Source organism: Ranitomeya imitator, chromosome 1, assembly GCF_032444005.1.
Source record: "Ranitomeya imitator isolate aRanImi1 chromosome 1, aRanImi1.pri, whole genome shotgun sequence".
NCBI lineage: Eukaryota > Metazoa > Chordata > Amphibia > Anura > Dendrobatidae > Ranitomeya > Ranitomeya imitator.
This window is the reverse complement of record NC_091282.1, coordinates 13,228,332-13,246,004: the sequence shown is the minus strand read 5'-3', so window position 1 is coordinate 13,246,004 and position 17,673 is coordinate 13,228,332. Positions and strand designations below refer to the sequence as shown.

Below are 17,673 nucleotides of genomic sequence, written 5' to 3'. Positions count from 1 at the left end.
TTGCAAGTACAGTAATTGCTGTTAAGCTGATCACTCTGACATTCAGGAGTGTATGCAAATTGCCATTAGAAAAAATGAAGCAGCAGACTTTGGAAAAATTTATATTTGTCTCATTCTCAAAACTTTTGGCCATGACTGCATATCAGCTGGACCCGCCAGCACTTGCCATGCCAATCTGTATATCAGCTGTCCTAGTCTGCACCTGCCACTGCCTGCCTCAGCTGTTATTTCCAGGCCATTCCAGCTGTCAGTCCCTTAGTGGTCAGCTGCCGTGCGTCTGTGGTCTGTCCTGGAGTAGCACCTGATGTTCATTGAGAGCAAAGCTGAAAAGTCAGGTGTTCACCTAGTCACACTCCTCCAGGCTCTCCTTGGACAACGGCACAGTGGTTCCACCATTCCTGTTACAAAAGTGAAATATTGGTGGGTACAAACATAGCTGACAAGGCTGGGTGAAGAGGAAAGGTGAGAATAGAAGTGCTAATGTGCTATAAGAAACAAAGACGCAATTTAAAAACAGCAGGATGGCAGATACAGCAAATGTGTGGGGAACAAGAGCAATGGAAAATTTAACTTTTAAGAGGATTTGATAAACTGATAAAACCTGATATGTTAAATATTTTTTATTGAAAAAAGACCATACACAACGTCAAAAGAACTCCAGTGTGTGACTTTTCTCGTGATTTAAAAGTTTGACTTTAGAAATAAAACATTTATCACATTCTGAACATGAATACGGCGTCTCTCTTGTGTGAATTCTCTGATGTTTAACAAGATCTGATTTAACTTTAAAAGACTTCAAACATTCTAAACATGAATATGGCTTTTCTCCTGTATGAATTCTCTCGTGCTTAACTAGATCTGATTTAACAGTAAAGCACTTCCCACAATGTGAACATGAATATGGCTTCTCCCCAGTATGAATTCTCTCATGTTTAATAAGATATGATTTATCTGTAAAACACTTTGCACATTGTGAACATGAGTATGGTTTCTCCCCTGTGTGAATTCTCTGATGTGTAATGAGATCTGATTTACTGGTAAAACACTTCCCACATTCTTTACATGGAAACGGCTTCTCCCCTGTGTGAACTCTCTCATGTCTACCAAGATTTGATTTACTTATAAAACGTTTCCCACATTCTGAACATGAATAAATCTTCTCTCCTGTGTGAATTTTCTGATGTTTAACAAGATCTGATTTAACACTAAAACAACTCCCACATTCAGTACATGAATAGGGTTTCTCCCCTGTGTGAGTTCTCTGGTGTGTAACCAGTTCTGTTTTCTGTGTAAAACATTTTCCACATTCTGAACATGAATATGGCTTCTTTCCAGTGTGAATTCTCTCATGTATAACAAGATTTGACTTGTTTCTAAAACATTTCCCACATTCTAAACATGAAAATGGCTTTTCTCCTGTGTGACTTCTCTGGTGTCTAACAAGATCTGATTTTTGTGCAAAACATTTCCCACAATGTGAACACGAAAACGGCTTCTCGCCTGTGTGAAATCTCTGATGTTTAAGAAGAATCGATTTACTTATAAAACGTTTTCCACATTCTGAACATGAATACAGCTTATCTCCTGTATGAAGTCTTTGGTGTTTAACAAGGCTTGATTTATGTGCAAAACATTTTCCACATTCTGAACAATAAATTTTTGCAGAAGTGTGACCTCTCTCATGCTTAACAAAATCTGATTGATCTGTAAAGGACTTTTGACACAATGAACATGAAAATGGTTTCTCCCCTGTGTGTGTTCGTTTATGTTTAACTACAGCTGATTTATATGTAAAGCATTTCCCACATTCTGAACAGGAGAAGGGTTTCTCCCCTGTGTGAATTCTTTTATGTATAAGAAGACTTGATTTATCTCTAAAACATTTACCACATTCTAAACAGGAGAATGGCTTTTTTCCTGTGTGACTTTTGTGATGATCTCGAAGTCTAGCATTAGAAATAAAGCATTTCCCACATTGTGAACATGAAAATGGCTTCTCTCCTGTATGGATTCGTATATGAATAACAAGACTTGATTTATCTCTAAAACATTTCCCACATTCTGAACATGAGTATGGCTTCTCCCCTGCATGTACATTAAAGGTAATGAAGTTTTCTTGTATGGCATCTTCATCTTCTCTTTTATAATTGGGCAATGACATTACATTTCCTTTTGAATTCTTACTGGAATTTTCTGTGAAAAACGTACAAAAAATAATTGTAATTTAAAAATAAAATAAAAAATAACAAAATAAGCACATTTGTAAATGTTCTTTTAGGCTAGCAACACACATGTAGTATTTTATGGAGCTATTTTCAACTAAACCAAAAGAGGATTCTGCAAGAAGGTGATGTACCAGCCATTCCTGTTTGCCACAAAACACCGAATCAAATACTACCACAAATAAAACTACATGTATGATTGTATAACAATGTAAAATGTATAAATGGAAAAGAAATCCATGGCTCAAGTCTACACCATGACTTGACAGAACTAAACTATTTGAAAAGCACAACCCCGAATAGCAATCAGGTCTATTTTCTGCCAACTCGTGTGGCCCCTTCATTTTAGATTTTCACTAACAATATTAATATTAAATAATTAAATATTAATATTGGATTAATCATGGGCATAGACTTCTTTGAACAAGATAATGTGATCCGAAGCAAAGTGCACATCTCCAGCTGAATCCATTAAGGACCAATAACCATACCGCCACCAGCTCTCAATGCTGTACAGTGTCCTAAGTATGGAGAGGATCAGACAGTCAGGGGATCAATCAGAATCTGTAATGGTCCCAAAACTTGGGAAGTATTGATTGATTTCTTACAAGATTGCCATTGATATGGGACAGAGCATTGCAAGGCATTATTGCCCACCTAAGTTACATGACATCTGGCGTGGTGTAAGACACAGAATTAGTTGGTTATCGAAAGCGACACCAAAAGGGGTTAAATTGCCAGGATCAGATTTACCTCGCAGACAGAAGCTGGACTGTGCAATATAGTCTTGCTTCAGACAATAATGTAGCACGTACATTGAACCAACATCTGACTAAGCCTACGTTCAAAAGATGTAATGTTTGACTGTTTTTGCTCTGTGTATTTTCTAAAAAAAATTAAAGTAAAAATATTTTACTTAATAGGTGTAGAAAATCTGTAATATCAAAATCTCACCGTGGGTGCAAAGGTTAAGGGTATGTGCACAAGTATTTTTTTTTTTCCTGCACTGTTTTATTACAAAACCTGAAGGATTTTCTAGAACCAGCAAATGAATGAGAATCCTGAAGTCTCATGCACACATTGCAAATTTTTTCCTTGCTGTTTTAAATCAGCAATGTCAATTCTTTCAACGTTTTTGCTACAGATTTTATTAATACTAATAAGTGGGGAAACATCTGCAGCTAAAATGTGCCTATTGTATGCAATGTTTTTCCTTCCAAGCGATGCAGAAATTACTGCTGCAAGTAATGTGTTCACAGACCCTAACAGTTTTGCTTAGTTTATTTTATGCTGACTTCTGGATTTGGAGTTTTCTCAGTCTATAAACTGAGAGAATGACACAACAGGAGCTCTGAACAGGACACAAACCATTTGCCGCGTCTATGATCTCTGGTGTCTGTAGCATCATCTTCACTTTAATACCGCTGCAGCTAATAACTGTCGACACAAGCTGCTCTGCTCGGTTACTGGCTGCAGTGCTGTCGACGTGACACCGGGAGCAGTGGCGGAGTTTCCAGACACAGGAAGGGTGCATAAAACTCAGTAGGAAAGAGATGTTTTCTAAAACTGGAAAACCTCTTTAACTCACACAACAACATAGTGCAAAAATGTCAGCATCTGTAGATGAACTGCAGACATCTGAAGAGCCCTGTTCTGTGAATTCTGATCAATGGAGCCGGTGGGAATATCGCCTTACATTTTCACGGCTGGAAGTGTAAAACTGAAAGGGAGCTGCCGATCAGTGGTAACTTTCTTTTCAGAACACGGCCATTAATTGTAACAACTGCTGCCTCAGAGACAAACACTTGGCGGGGAATCCTTCACGACAGAATTTGCAGTACACCTGAGGATTTTACATTCCCCTCAGGTTCTGCACTACAGAACCCAGGAACCCTTTACCATAAGCTCTGACGTGTAATCTCTCCTCCAGAAAGTTCTGACTTTTCTTTCTATGGTCATCATCACACACCCGGTCACCATCCGCAAACGCTTTCATCATTACATACCAGTGGTAACATCTGCTAGATTTTCCTCTTTTCCATCATTCATCTCTTCTTCTTCGTCTTCCACTTCTATTTCTTCCACCTTAATAATTGTTAGCTCCTCCTCCTGAATTGATATAAATATGTAATAATTCAGTACAATAATGCAGATATGGGGCAGTTTTTTGGGGGGAGCTGATGACACAAGACACAACCAAAGTCACATTCACATGTCCGAGTTTCACGCATGTGCTCTATCCATATCTTTAGGGGACGAATAGTTGGAAACTCTCCACCATCACCCCTGAAAAACTAAGACATCCGAGAGATTGGTCCAATTTGCAATATTTATCACTGAGTAGAAAAAGACGCACAGATTAGGAAACTGCTTATTCCAGCTAACGGAACGACATACGGATTGTATAAACAGACAAGGAAAAAAATAAGAATGAAATTGGATTCGTGGCGCTGATGAAAATATAACTTATTTTGTGAACGACAGAAAAAAAACTGATGAGCGAAAAACGGCCCAATGAGTCCGTAAAGATGCGAGGACCTGCCTTCAAAATTATAATGAAAAAGACGCATTTCTCAAAGACCGTACACAGCCACACAAAAACACCGCTGTGTGCAGAGCGGTCAGTGGCTGCCCATCCAGAACAAAGGGAATCTTCCACTATTACCAAAGGGTCTTCGGAGATCACCAAATCAATGCAGCAAATATCCTCAGAAGCCGCCACTTACATAGCTTGTTCTATTAGCAGCCTACCATTCTGCCATCTTTCCAGGTGGATTCCTAACTCAGATTTCACTTTTTAGCAAAACTAAGGGCTCACTGACAGTTTCTAATTAGTAGGAGACTTTATTATTTGTTACGCTCATCGCTGAGTATTTCATCCCTTTCTGACTGAAAGAATGATGTCAAAATGTGAACGTGTCAAGAGTAAGTCTTACACATAAATGTCATAAACAATATTGGTTAATAAAGGTTTCCTCACCCCCATCCTTTTGTCACTTAATTGCTGGATATCACTATTGTGTCCGTATTTGCCTCTTCCCTGTATTTCTATGTTGGAGCCATAAACTCCACAATACATGGACATTACAGAGATGGTAAGGGAACACTTAGCTAATTTACATGAATTTAAATCACGTCGAGATGAATTACATCCTAAAGTACTGAAAGAGTTAGCAGAGGAAATTGTAGAACCACTAGCCAGAATCTTTGAAAAATCCTGGAGAATAGGAGAAGTCCCAGAAGATTGGAGAAGGGAAATGTTGTCCCTATCTTCAAAAAAGGAAAGAAGATGGAGCCAGGAAATTACAGGCCAGTAAGCCTTACTTGTATAACAGGAAAGATATTTGAATAAATTATTAAACAGAATCTATGTACTGTAAGTACTATACTTTGATAAGGATACAGTAAGTAACCAGAGCCAGCATGGGTTTGAAGCAAACAAGTCATGCCAGACTAATCTAATTTCCTTCTATGATGAAATCACTGACTGGGTGGATCAGAAAAATGCGGTAGATATAGTATATCTTGACTTCAGTAAAACATTTCATAAAGTAACTCATACTGTCCTTATTGAAAAAAATTACCATGTATGGGATTCACAAGGTTACGGTTAGGTGGATTCATAACTGGCTCAGTGATCGCAATGAAAGAGTGGTGTTAAATGGTTGCACATCCAATTGGAAGAGTATTTCAAGTGGGGTACCACAAGGCTCTGTCCTGGCCCCACTGTTGTTCAACATTTTTATAAATGATCTAGATAAGGTAAACTAATCAAATTTGCAGACAATGCAAAGCTAGGAGGGATAGCTAACACTAGAGAAGACAGAGAAAGGATTCAAAAGGATCTAGCTAAGCTTTAACAATGGGCAGCAACTAATAGAATGGTATTTAACAGGGATAAATGCAAGATTCTACATCTGTGCAAGAGAAATTACATATATTGAATGGGAAGAATTGAACTAAGCAACAGCATGTGTGGAAAAAGACTTGGGAATACTAATAGATCACAGACTGTAGATGAGTCAACAGTGTGATAATACATCATAGAGCTGGGTTTGTAAGAGAAACAGAGTATAGATCATGTGAACTCATTATCCCCCTCTACTCCTCCTTGGTCAGGCCTCATCTGGAACACTGTGTCTAGTTCTAGGCACATTTTTAAAACACATTGAAATGGAGCAAGTTCAGAGGAAAGCTACCAGGATGGTGAGTGGACTGCAAAGTATGTACTACGAGGAACGGTTAAAGTAATGGGAATTTTTAGCCTCAAAAAAGAAGGCTAAGAGGAGACTTAATACAAATATCTGAAGGGCTGTCACAGTGTAGAGGGATTATCATTATTGTCATTTGCACATGGAAACACGAGAAGCAATGAATGAAACTGAAAGGGAGAAGATATTAGAAAACACTTTTTGACAGTTGAGGGTGATCAATGAGTGGAACAGTCGGCCATGAGAGGTGGTGAGTTCTCCTTCAATGGAAGTCTTCACACAGAGGCAGGACAGGCATCTGTCCGAGATGGTTTGGTGAATCCTGCAGGGGGTTGGACACGAGGATCCTGGGGGTCCCTGCTAACTCTAACATTCTATGATTACTCGCCTGGATGTAGTCACTGCTGGAAAGACATACAGGCTCTTCTCATCACTGAGACACAATATGGTCTAGGGTGGAAAGATCTAACTAATAAACGCCAAAACCAATTACCTCAATGAGAAATGTCCCCCATATACAAATCCAGTACAGTGTCATCTACCTGATGATCTTCCGGAATATCGCAATTCTCATCTGGACAGTCCTGGGAATACAAAGGTTGGAGACATCTCTTTGATGGATTTCGCTTCCTGGATTCTTCTGTAGGAAACGAAGTGTAATCAAAAAAAAGTGAAAAATAAAATATAAAAAAAGTTAGATGGTGTAAGAAAGAAAAGATAGGGAATTTTTAATGCAAGTAAATTAGAAAATAGTTTAGATGGCACTAAATAGATACGGATTTAGGCAGAAAATAAATTTTGACCAACTCTTTAAAGAAACACTCGTATCAAACATTATTATTATATAGCAGGGTCTACTTACACAATTGCTAATTATACCTTCTACCAAGTTAAGTCTTCTTTTTTCCATAAAACATTTGATAGTAGTGTTTCTTTAAGGGGGATAACATTGCCAAGGTGACATATCGGACATCATTTATCTAAAGCGGCTCCGAGCAGTGGAGTCCGGGCTCATTTGACAGAGGAAATGGGGGAGAAGGGCAGAAATTTGCATCCACAAATAATTTGACAACAGGGGCGGCCACCCTCTTCTCCTCCAGAAACTCCACCACCATGAGAATGAAATCCAGTCTGCAGCCAGTAATAATGAATGTGGTTGTGGAGACATCCAGCAGAACGGGGTCCTGCCGAGTATCACAACGCAGTAACTTACATTGTCATTCTGAAGTAGAAACCGAGACTGATGAGAAAGGAATGCGGAGTGGGGGGGCGAGATCCATCAGCAATTACTGTCATTTCACAGCATGTTTTTTGTTCTAAATTTTTATTGTAAATAAGACGATTGTTTTATATTTTTTCACTCGAGATTTTTTTAAACTTCCAAACACTTTTTTTTTTTCAATGTTTAACAGCAGAGATCATAGATAGCAAATATATATAGAAATGTGTCACTTCTCACCTCGTGGTGTCAGAGGCCGGAGCTCCTCCATCATCACGTCCTGGTACCGATCCTGGTGTCCTTCTAGATACTCCCACTCCTCCATGGAGAGATAGACAGCAACGTCCTGACACCTTATAGGAACCTGACAACAGCCACACCGTCATCACCCAGAATCCTCCAGTGCTGTATAATGTCCCAGCAGTCACCTCTCCGCTCATCACCCAGAATCCTCCAGTGCTGTATAATGTCCCAGCAGTCACCTCTCCACTCATCACCCAGAATCCTCCAGTCCTGTATAATGTCCCAGCAGTCACCTCTCCGCTCATCACCCAGAATCCTCCAGTGCTGTATAATGTCCCAGCAGTCACCTCTCCGCTCATCACCCAGAATCCTCCAGTGCTGTATAATCTCCCAGCAGTCACCTCTCCGCTGATCACCCAGAATCCTCCAGTCCTGTATAATGTCCCAGCAGTCACCTCTCCGCTCATCACCCAGAATCCTCCAGTCCTGTATAATGTCCCAGCAGTCACCTCTCCGCTCATCACCCAGAATCCTCCAGTCCTGTATAATCTCCCAGCAGTCACCTCTCCGCTCAGCAGCTCAATCATCTTGTTGCTGAGCTCCAGGATCCTCTTGTTCCTCTCATGTAGCAGGGAGTGCGGGGGAGGCTCTGTGATGGGGCCCGGGCTCCGCCCTCGTGACTCCTGGAGATGGATGATGGGAGTCACACCGTCCCCCGGTGTCTTCCTCACTATTGTGTAATCCTGTGTATGGAGAGAGACACTTAGGGAGAAGATTCCTTCCCGACTCCAGATCTGACAATCAGTAGAAATCCCGGGATCAATAACCGTCTCCAGTAATCTGGGGCCATAACCGGGAATATTATTCCACTCCGGACAGACATCCTGGCCCCTCTACAGCTCTTATAGGGAATCCCTATGACAACTCCTCCGGGCAGAGAGCTCCACACAATCACTGCTCTTACAGTAAAGAATCCTTCTCTCTATTCTGGATGTCGGACTTGTCACAGAAAACAATAAAGCTGATAGAAATGTAGAGGAGTTACCTCTCCGCTCAGCAGGGAGATGATCTCCAGGGCTAAGTGGAATAATCTTCTGGTGGTCTCATCCCTGTCCTCGTCCATCCTTGGGGTCATTCTGGAGGAGGAGGGATGAGCACTGGATCAGCTGGAGGGATCTCGTCCTGCCGGCGTCTTCATGATGAAGGAGAAGATGGAAATCACAGGGGACAATATAACATGAAATTAAACACGGAAGTCACTGAGCAGTGAGAGGATCAGGTCCTCCGAGCCGTCACCACAGGGATTATAGGAGGATTCACAACACGGACATTTATTTCATAGTCACAGTATGACCCATAGATGTGGTTTCCCTCTGGGTGCTGATATGTTTCTACATTTGCTGTAGAAGTGACTTGCGTTTATTTGTTAAAAAATGGAAATTTGGCAAAAATTTAGAAAATTTTGCAATTTTCCAACTTTGAATTTTCATGCCCTTAAATCACACAGATTTGTCAAACAAAATACTTAATAAGTAACATTTCCCACATGTCTATTTTACATCACCACAATTTTGGAACAAAATTTTTTTGTGTTCGGAAGTTATAAGGGTTAAAAGTTGACCAGTGATTTCTCATTTTTACAACACCATTTACAAAACCATTTTTTTTCTTTAGGCACCACATCACATTTTTAAAGGGAACCTGTCACCCCCCCAGGCATTAGAAACTAAAAGAGCCACCTTGTGCAGCAGTAATGCTGCATTCTGACAAGGTGGTTCTTTTAGTTATTGGTGCAGTCAAAGCAGAAATAAAGCGTTTTGTTTTGTCCTGCTGCACACGCTACACTGCCGTCACTCAAGTCTTCTTCGCCCCCTCCGCGCTGTTTTCAATTCAAATCCGGCACCTGCGCTCTTTTGTTCTGCCTGGGGCAGGCGCAGTGAGCGCTGCCCGTCTGACCTCAGATGCAGTCTCGCAGACTGCGCCTGTGCGGCCGCCCTGCTTATGAATCCCAGCCCCGTAGTGTGAATACATCATAAGACACTGAGGGGTTGGGATTCACAAGCAGGGCGGCCGAACAGGCGCAGTCTGCGAGACTGCATCTGAGGTCAGACGGGCAGCGCTCACTGCGCCTGCCCCAGGCAGAACAAAAGAGCGCAGAAGCCTTGAGTGACGGCAGTGTAGCGTGTGCAGCAGGGGGGGGGGGGGAAAGACCGGCCTCCAGGACTCAAGACAGGTATTTTTGAGAAATTACAAAACGCTTTATTTCTGCTTTGACAGCACCAATAACTAAAAGAGCCACCTTGTCAGAATGCAGCATTACTGCTGCACAAGGTGGCTCTTTTAGTTTCTAATGCCTGGGGGGCGTGACAGCTTCCCTACAAAGGGAACCTGTCACCCCCAAAATCGATGATGAGCTAAGCCCACCGGCATCAGGGGCTTATCTACAGCATTGTGTAATGCATTCTGTAATGCTGTAGATAAGCTCCCGATGTATCCTGAAAGATGAGAAAAAGAGTTTAGATTATACTCACAAAGGTCCCGCTGCGGTCCAGTCCGATGGGCGTCGGGGTCCGGTCCGGGGCCTCCCATCTGCTTACGATGACGTCCTCTTCTTGTCTTCAGGCTACGGCTCCGGCACAGGTGTACTTTGTCTGTCCTGTTGAGGGCAGAGCAAAGTACTGCAGTGCGCAGGAGCCGAAAAAGGTCAGAGAGGCCCAGTGCCTGCGCACTGCAGTACTTTGCTCTGCCCTCAACAGGACAGAGAGTACACCTGCGCCAGAGCGTGAAGACAAGAAGAGGACATCATCCTATGAAGATGGGAGGCCCCGGATCGGACCGCGATGCCCATCAGATTGGACCGTCCCCCAGTTGAGTATAATCTAACCTCTTTTTCTCATATTTCAGGATACATCGGGGGCTTATCTACAGCATTACAGAATGCATTACACAATGCTGTAGATAAGCCCCTGATGCCGGTGGCCTTAGCCACCCTCGATTTTGGGGGGTGACAGGTTCCCTTTAAAGTCCCTTTGAGGTCTATATGATAGAAAATACCCAAAAGTGACTCCATTCTAAAAACTGCACCCCTCAAGGTGGTCACAACCTTCACAGGAATATTTGAATGTGTGGTGAGCACCTTGAACCCCCATGTGCTTCACAGAAATTTATAACATTGAGCCATGAAATTAATAAAATCACATTTTCCTCATAAAAATGTTATTTTAGCCCCAAATTTTGCATTTTCAAAAGGGTATGAGGAAAAATAGCACCATACAATTTGTAGTGCAATTTCTCCTGAGTACACAGATACCTCATTTGTGGGGGAATACTACTTTTAAGGCACAGTGCAAAGCTCAGAAGAGAAGAGGTGGAATTTTGGAGTACAGATTTTGCTGGAGTGGTTTGAGGGTGCCATGTCACATTGTGAGTAAAAATGGCACCAAAATTTGTCCCATCATTTCTACTGAATGTAGCAATACCCCATATGTGGATGTACAGTACTACTTAGCCATACAGAGACACTCAGGGGGGACGGAGCGCTACTTGCCTCCTGGAGCGCAGATTTTCTTAGAATAGTTTGTGGACTCCATAAACTGAGCCCCTAATTGCTAGAAGAGGATAATCCCCCCTAAAGTGACCCCATTTGGGAAATTATACCCCTTGGGGAATTTACAGTGCCTTGTGAAAGTATTCGGCTCCCTGGAACTTTTCAACCTTTTCCCACATAATATGCTTCAAACATAAAGATACCAAATGTAAATTTTTGGTGAAGAATCAACAAGTGGAACACAATTGTGAAGTTGAACGAAATTTATTGGTTATTTTGAATTTTTGTGGAAAAGTTCCCACGCTCGAGTTCATATGAGGACATCCAGTAGAGGGCGCATCACCGCGACTCAAGGTAACTACAGTACATTCCATTCATTCACAAATTTTTACAGTCAGGAGCACAGCTGCATTAGCAGAGCTCCTGGGTGTAAAATGATTTAACCCCTTCAGATGAATTTACATCGTTAGACGTGACAGAACGACGGAAGGTATGGGATATTGTTGATTTTTTATTTTTCCTTTTTTACAGAACGAGGGTTTTCAGGTGGATTAAGAGTATAATAAAATATTAAAACACCCTGTGTCTTTACTTCATTAAAATACTTTGTAAGAATGTGTGTGTGTTTTATTAACCATTTCGTACTATTGGATTAATAATGGATAGGTGTCAGAATTGACGCCTCTCCATTATTAATCTGGCTTAATGTCACCTTACAAAGCAAGGTGACATTAACCCTTCATTACCCCATATCCCACCGCTACACGGGAATGGGGGTCGTATAACCATGGTCCCTCTCCAGGCTATTAATATCTGCCCTCAGTCCCTGGCTTTACTACTCTGGCGGAGAAAATTGTGCGGGAGCCCAGGCCAATTTTTTCCCGCGATTTAACCCTTTAATTTAATAGCTAGAGCGCCCAAATTTTGCACATACACACTACTAACATTAGTAGTGTGGAATATGGAAAAAAAAAGGGATATGAGATGGTTTACTGTATGTAAACCATGTCTCATATCCTGTCGGGTTTGGGAAGGAGATAGGAAAAGCCGGCAATTGAATTACCGGCTTTTCTCTCTAACACCGCTGCGTATTTATCTCAAGTCACACTGCTGGTCCGTGTGTAATCCGTAATTTTCTCGCCCCTATAGACTTTCATTTGCGATTTTTTTGCGCAATACGGTGACAAACGCAGCATGCTGCGATTTTCTACGGCCGTACAAGACCGTATAATATGGATCAGTAAAATACGGCAGATAGGAGCTGGGCCTTAGAGAATCATTGTACCGTGTGCAATCCGTATTTTCTGCACCTCTCATACGTCCGTAAAACTCGCTAGTGTGACGCCGGCCTTATAGTGTAAAATATTAATAACTTACTCTGGCAGCAGTGCAGCTTCAGGAAAAAAAAAGACAAAAGAGGCGCTACTTGCAGGTGTTTTCCTTCACCTAGAAGAATTGGAAACCTCAGGAACTCGCTCTGCGGAACAAAGACGTGGATGGAACTTTTCTTTCTGTTGCTGGGTGCTGTGCGTTTTAATGCGTGTCACGCTGCCAGCTTTATTGATACCATTTTGGGGAACAAAAGAAGGTTTGATCGCTTCTTATTGCACTTTTGTGGGGGAAGTTTGGTGTCAAAACACCGGATTACGTACCGGTAATGCTCTTTTATAGAGCCACGACAGCACCCACTGAGAGAGGGGATCCGCCCCTAGGAACAGGAAACCCTACGGAGAGATAAAAGGGGCGGTCCCCCTCGCTTCCACAGTTTGGGTTACAGAGATTGCGAGGAACCGCCCACCAGTTTTAGTAGACAATTCTTTATCATCATTTATTATAACTTAACTATGTATAACTACAAGAATCCACCACCTTTAACAGTGCTCATATGTACACTAATATATATAAATGGGAGGGAAGTGAAGGGGTGCTGTCGTGGCTCTATAAAAGAGCATTACCGGTACGTAATCCGGTGTTTTCTCTTCGCCACGACAGCACCCACTGAGAGACTTTCAGAGATAGTTATTTGGGGGGGATTATCGTATTGAGGACTGATCTACCGAAACACAAGTCAGTGGAGGCAGATAGATCTAATCTATAGTGACTATAGAAGGTAGAAGGAGAAGACCAGGTTGCGGCCTTACATATGAGTTCTATAGGAACCTCTGCTCGCTCAGCCCAGGATGATGCTATCGCCCGGGTGGAATGTGCCTTCACCGTCTCAGGTGGATTCTCCCCTTTAGATGAATAGGCCAGGTGTATCGCCTCCCGAATCCATCGGGATAGTGTGCCTTTTGTAACACCAGATCCTTTCCTTTGACCCTGGAAGGAAACAAAGAGAGCCCTGCTCTTCCTCCAGGCGCTAGTCCTATCCAGATAAGTTATTATAGCCCTTCTCACATCTAAAGTATGGTACTTCTCTTCCTCCTGGTTTGTAGGATTATTATAGAAAGAAGGAAGAAGGATCTCTTGAGATCTATGGAATTTTGTACACATTTTAGGTAGGTAGGAAGGGTCTGTTTTCAGGACAATTCTATCAGGAAATATAGACATAAAGGGAGGATCTACTGATAGCGCCTGTATGTCACCTACTCTTCTTGCCGATACTAGCGCAACAAGAAGAACGGTCTTAAGTGAAATATATTTAATGTGAGCTAAGTCTAGAGGCTCAAATGGATGACCTGTTAAGGCTTCCAGGACCAAATTAATATCCCAAGGAGGCAACTGGGGAATCTGAACTGGCTCTGATCTCTGGCAAGCTGAAATAAATCTAGCTATCCATCTATTACCCGCAACATTGTGACTATACAAGGCCCCTAGAGCAGAAACTTGTACCTTCAGAGTATTAACTGAAAGGCCTAGGTCACGTCCTTTTTGAAGAAATTCTAGAATAGTGGAGACGGGAATTTCACTAGACAATGCTGATGGATAGAGATCTAGAAATTTCCTCCACACTCTCACATATATGTCAGTAGTGGATCTTTTTCTACTTGTCAACAAGGTATTAATTACACTATCGGAGAAACCTCTTAGTTTTAACAGCTGCCTCTCAAATTCCAGGCTGTCAACCTTAGTCCCTTCACATGAGGGTGGTTGAAGGGCCCCTGGGAAAGAAGATCCTGATCCTCCGGGAGGATCCACGGATCCGAGATGGACATGGCTCTGAGCAGGGAAACCATGGTCTTTTTGGCCAAAATGGGGCAATCAAGATTATGTTTGCCCGGTCCTCCCTTATCTTCCTGATTACCGTTGGAAGAAGAATCAGAGGAGGAAACGCGTATGCTTTTTGAAAGGTCCAGGGAACCTGAAGGGCATCGAGAATATTGGGATTGTCGGCCCGGAACATTGAAGCAAACCTCTTTAATTGTCGGTTGTGTCTTGTGGCGAAGAGATCTATCTCGGGTGTACCCCATTTCATAGTTATCATTTTGAAGATATGAGGATTTAGGACCCACTCCCCTTAGTGGAGGGTATGACGACTGAGGAAGTCTGCTCTTGAGTTGTCCACTCCTCTGACATGCAGCGCTGACAGGGACAGAAGATGTTTTTCGGCTATGGTTAGAATGTCTTCGGTTATAGACATAAGTGTTCCTGATTTTGTTCCTCCTTGATGATTGATATAGGCGACTGATGTCATGTTGTCGGACAGAATTCTGGTATGTGTCCCGTGTAGCTGCGGGAGGAATTCACATAGAGCATGATAGATAGCTTTTAGCTCTCTTATATTAGAAGAGTCGTCTGACTCCGTGACTGACCATAATCCTTGGACTAAATGATCTTTTAAATGTGCGCCCCAGCCAGTAGGACTGGCATCAGTATATATTATATTTGAGGGTTTAACTACCCAGGGGACTCCACTGACCAGGTTTTTTGGTTCTAGCCACCATATCAGAGATTGGATTACTTTATTAGAAAGGGAAATTTTAATATTTAAATGACCATGAGATATTTCTTCTTCATGTAAAATTGCATACTGCAAATGCCTCGAATGAAATTGGGCCCATGGAACCGCTGGGATACATGACGTGAAGGAGCCAAGAAGGGACATGCCTTCTCTCAAAGAAATTAGGGGTTTATCTATTACCGACTGAACTTTATTCCTAACCGTTATTTGTTTGGTTTCTGGAAGGAAACATTTCTGGCTTGTAGAATCTAATATGATTCCTAGAAAAATTTGCCGAGTTGTTGGGATAAGTCTAGATTTTTCCCAGTTTATTATCCAACCCAATGTTTGAAGAGATGCTATCATATCACACAACCGTTGTTGACATTGCGAAGGAGAATTTCCTACTACTAAGATGTCATCTAAGTAGGGAATTACGAGAGTGTCTTTTAGTCTTAGATATGACATTACCTCCGCCATTAGTTTAGTGAATACTCTTGGGGCTATAGATAGCCCAAAAGGCATTGCAGTATACTGAAAGTGCCGTATACACCCATTCAATACAATCGCTACACGTAGATATTGTTGATGCTCTGCATAAATAGGTAGATGGTAATACGCATCTTTAAGGTCGAGAACTGTCATAAAGCAATAGGGAAACAGGAGTTTAATGGTGGACCGGATAGATTCCATTTTAAAAGTTTGATTTTCTAGGTAGATGTTTAATTTTTTAAGATTAATAATAGTTCTGAATGTTCCATCTGGTTTAGGGATTAAAAATAGCGGGGAATAGAATCCTTTTCCCTCCTGTAGGAATGGAACCTCCACCAAGACTCCCTTAGCTAGGAGATTCATTACCTCCTGCTCCAATGCCTCTTGTTGTAATTGAGACTTTAATGAAGTCAATAGAAATGAGTCCGGAGGGACTCGGGAAAATTTTAATTGTAACCCAGAGGTGATAAGGTTATTTGCCCAAATATTTGCTGTTATGGCCCGCCATTGATTAGCGAAGGAGGACAATCTGCCTCCCACAGGTAGATCTGTCCTAACGGGGTTTTTCTTCAAACTTGAAAGGGCGCTTCCCAAAGAACGCACCCCTTTGTTTTGTATCTCTTGTGGCCCAGCGATCCTGGTTCTTAAACTCCTTCCTTTTATTAAATGCGGGCTTTCGGAACGCTCTCCTATAAAATGGAACGTAATTATTACTATTTGGAAAGCCTTTCTTCCTTTCCCCTGCTTTAGTTAAGATCTCATCCAGTTTGGTACCAAACAGGTACTCACCCTGACATGGGAGGCTGCATAACTTAGACTTGGTCTGAGGGTCACCCTTCCAGCCCTTAAGCCATAGGGCCCTACGTGCTGCATTGGTTAATCCTGCCGACTTGGCTGCCAGGCGTATAGAGTCGGCAGATGAGTCCGCTAGAAAGGCTGTGGCACCTCTAATTAGGGGTATGGAGGACAATAATTTTTCTCGAGAGAGACCTCCTTTCAGCCCTTCTTCCAAGTCACTCAGCCAAACAAGCATGGATCTTGCGGTGCATGTGGCTGAGATTGCCGGTTTAAAAGCCCCTGCAGAAGCCTCCCATGCTCTTTTAAGAAGTGAATCGGCTTTGCGATCTAGAGGATCTTGCAACGAGCCTGAATCCTCTACCGGCAGTAAGGATCTCTTTGATGTAGACGCCACAGCTGCGTCTACTTTTGGGGCTTTTGACCATGTTGCTAATTCTTCATCATTAAAGGGGTAGCGTCTTTTTGAGGATGGTGGTAACCCCCTCTGCCCCTGGCTTTCCCACTCTTTTTTGATCACACTCTTTACTGCCATTATTACCGGAAAAGAGGGTCTCTTCTTTTCGGATAGGCCGGCAAACATAATGTCTTGCTGTGTTTTAGGGACTTTAAGATCTTCTATGCCCATGGTATTGCAAACTGATCTCACCAGATTGTCAATGCTGTCTGTGGGGAAGCACGTATCCTGATCCTCATCTGAGGATACCTCCTGCTGTGATCTATCTGAGTTTGCTTCCTCTATCTCAGAGGTCTGATCGGATACAGGTGAAACGTATCCTTTTTTCTCCTTAACACGTGGCTCTCTGTCAACGTTTTGTAGGGCTCGTAATTCCTCCCTGATCATGGCCCTTATATCCTCTGATTTGACTGAGGCTTCCTCACGTAACGTTGATTTTATACATGAATCACATAGCCTTTTGGTGTAACTATCCGGAAGGGGCTGGATACATAAGGCACACTGCTTGTGTTTCGCTTTTTCCTTCCTTTTTGCCCATTATAAAGGGAGAGGGACAATAATCAGACTAGTGGGGTAGATGCACACTCACCCAGAAGCTGATCGATCA

General features: G+C 42.3%; 1 protein-coding gene across 2 annotated transcripts in view; it reads right to left on the bottom strand.

Moving 5' to 3' along the window:
• Window positions 1-605: 605 nt before the first annotated feature.
• Window positions 606-17,673, bottom strand: part of LOC138657435 (zinc finger protein 585A-like) — a 63,318-nt gene continuing 46,250 nt past the window's right edge. Inside the window, exons 2-7 of one of the 2 annotated variants that reach the window (XM_069745225.1) lie at window positions 8,941-9,087; window positions 8,459-8,638; window positions 7,893-8,016; window positions 6,976-7,073; window positions 4,229-4,331; window positions 606-2,193 (exon numbers count right to left, since the gene is read on the bottom strand). In XM_069745225.1, the coding sequence (XP_069601326.1) occupies window positions 647-2,193; window positions 4,229-4,331; window positions 6,976-7,073; window positions 7,893-8,016; window positions 8,459-8,638; window positions 8,941-9,030 (2,142 nt within the window). In that variant the 5' untranslated portion in view covers window positions 9,031-9,087 and the 3' untranslated portion in view covers window positions 606-646. The remainder of the gene's footprint in view (window positions 2,194-4,228; window positions 4,332-6,975; window positions 7,074-7,892; window positions 8,017-8,458; window positions 8,639-8,940; window positions 9,088-17,673) is intronic. The other variant, XM_069745226.1, reaches the window with a different exon arrangement.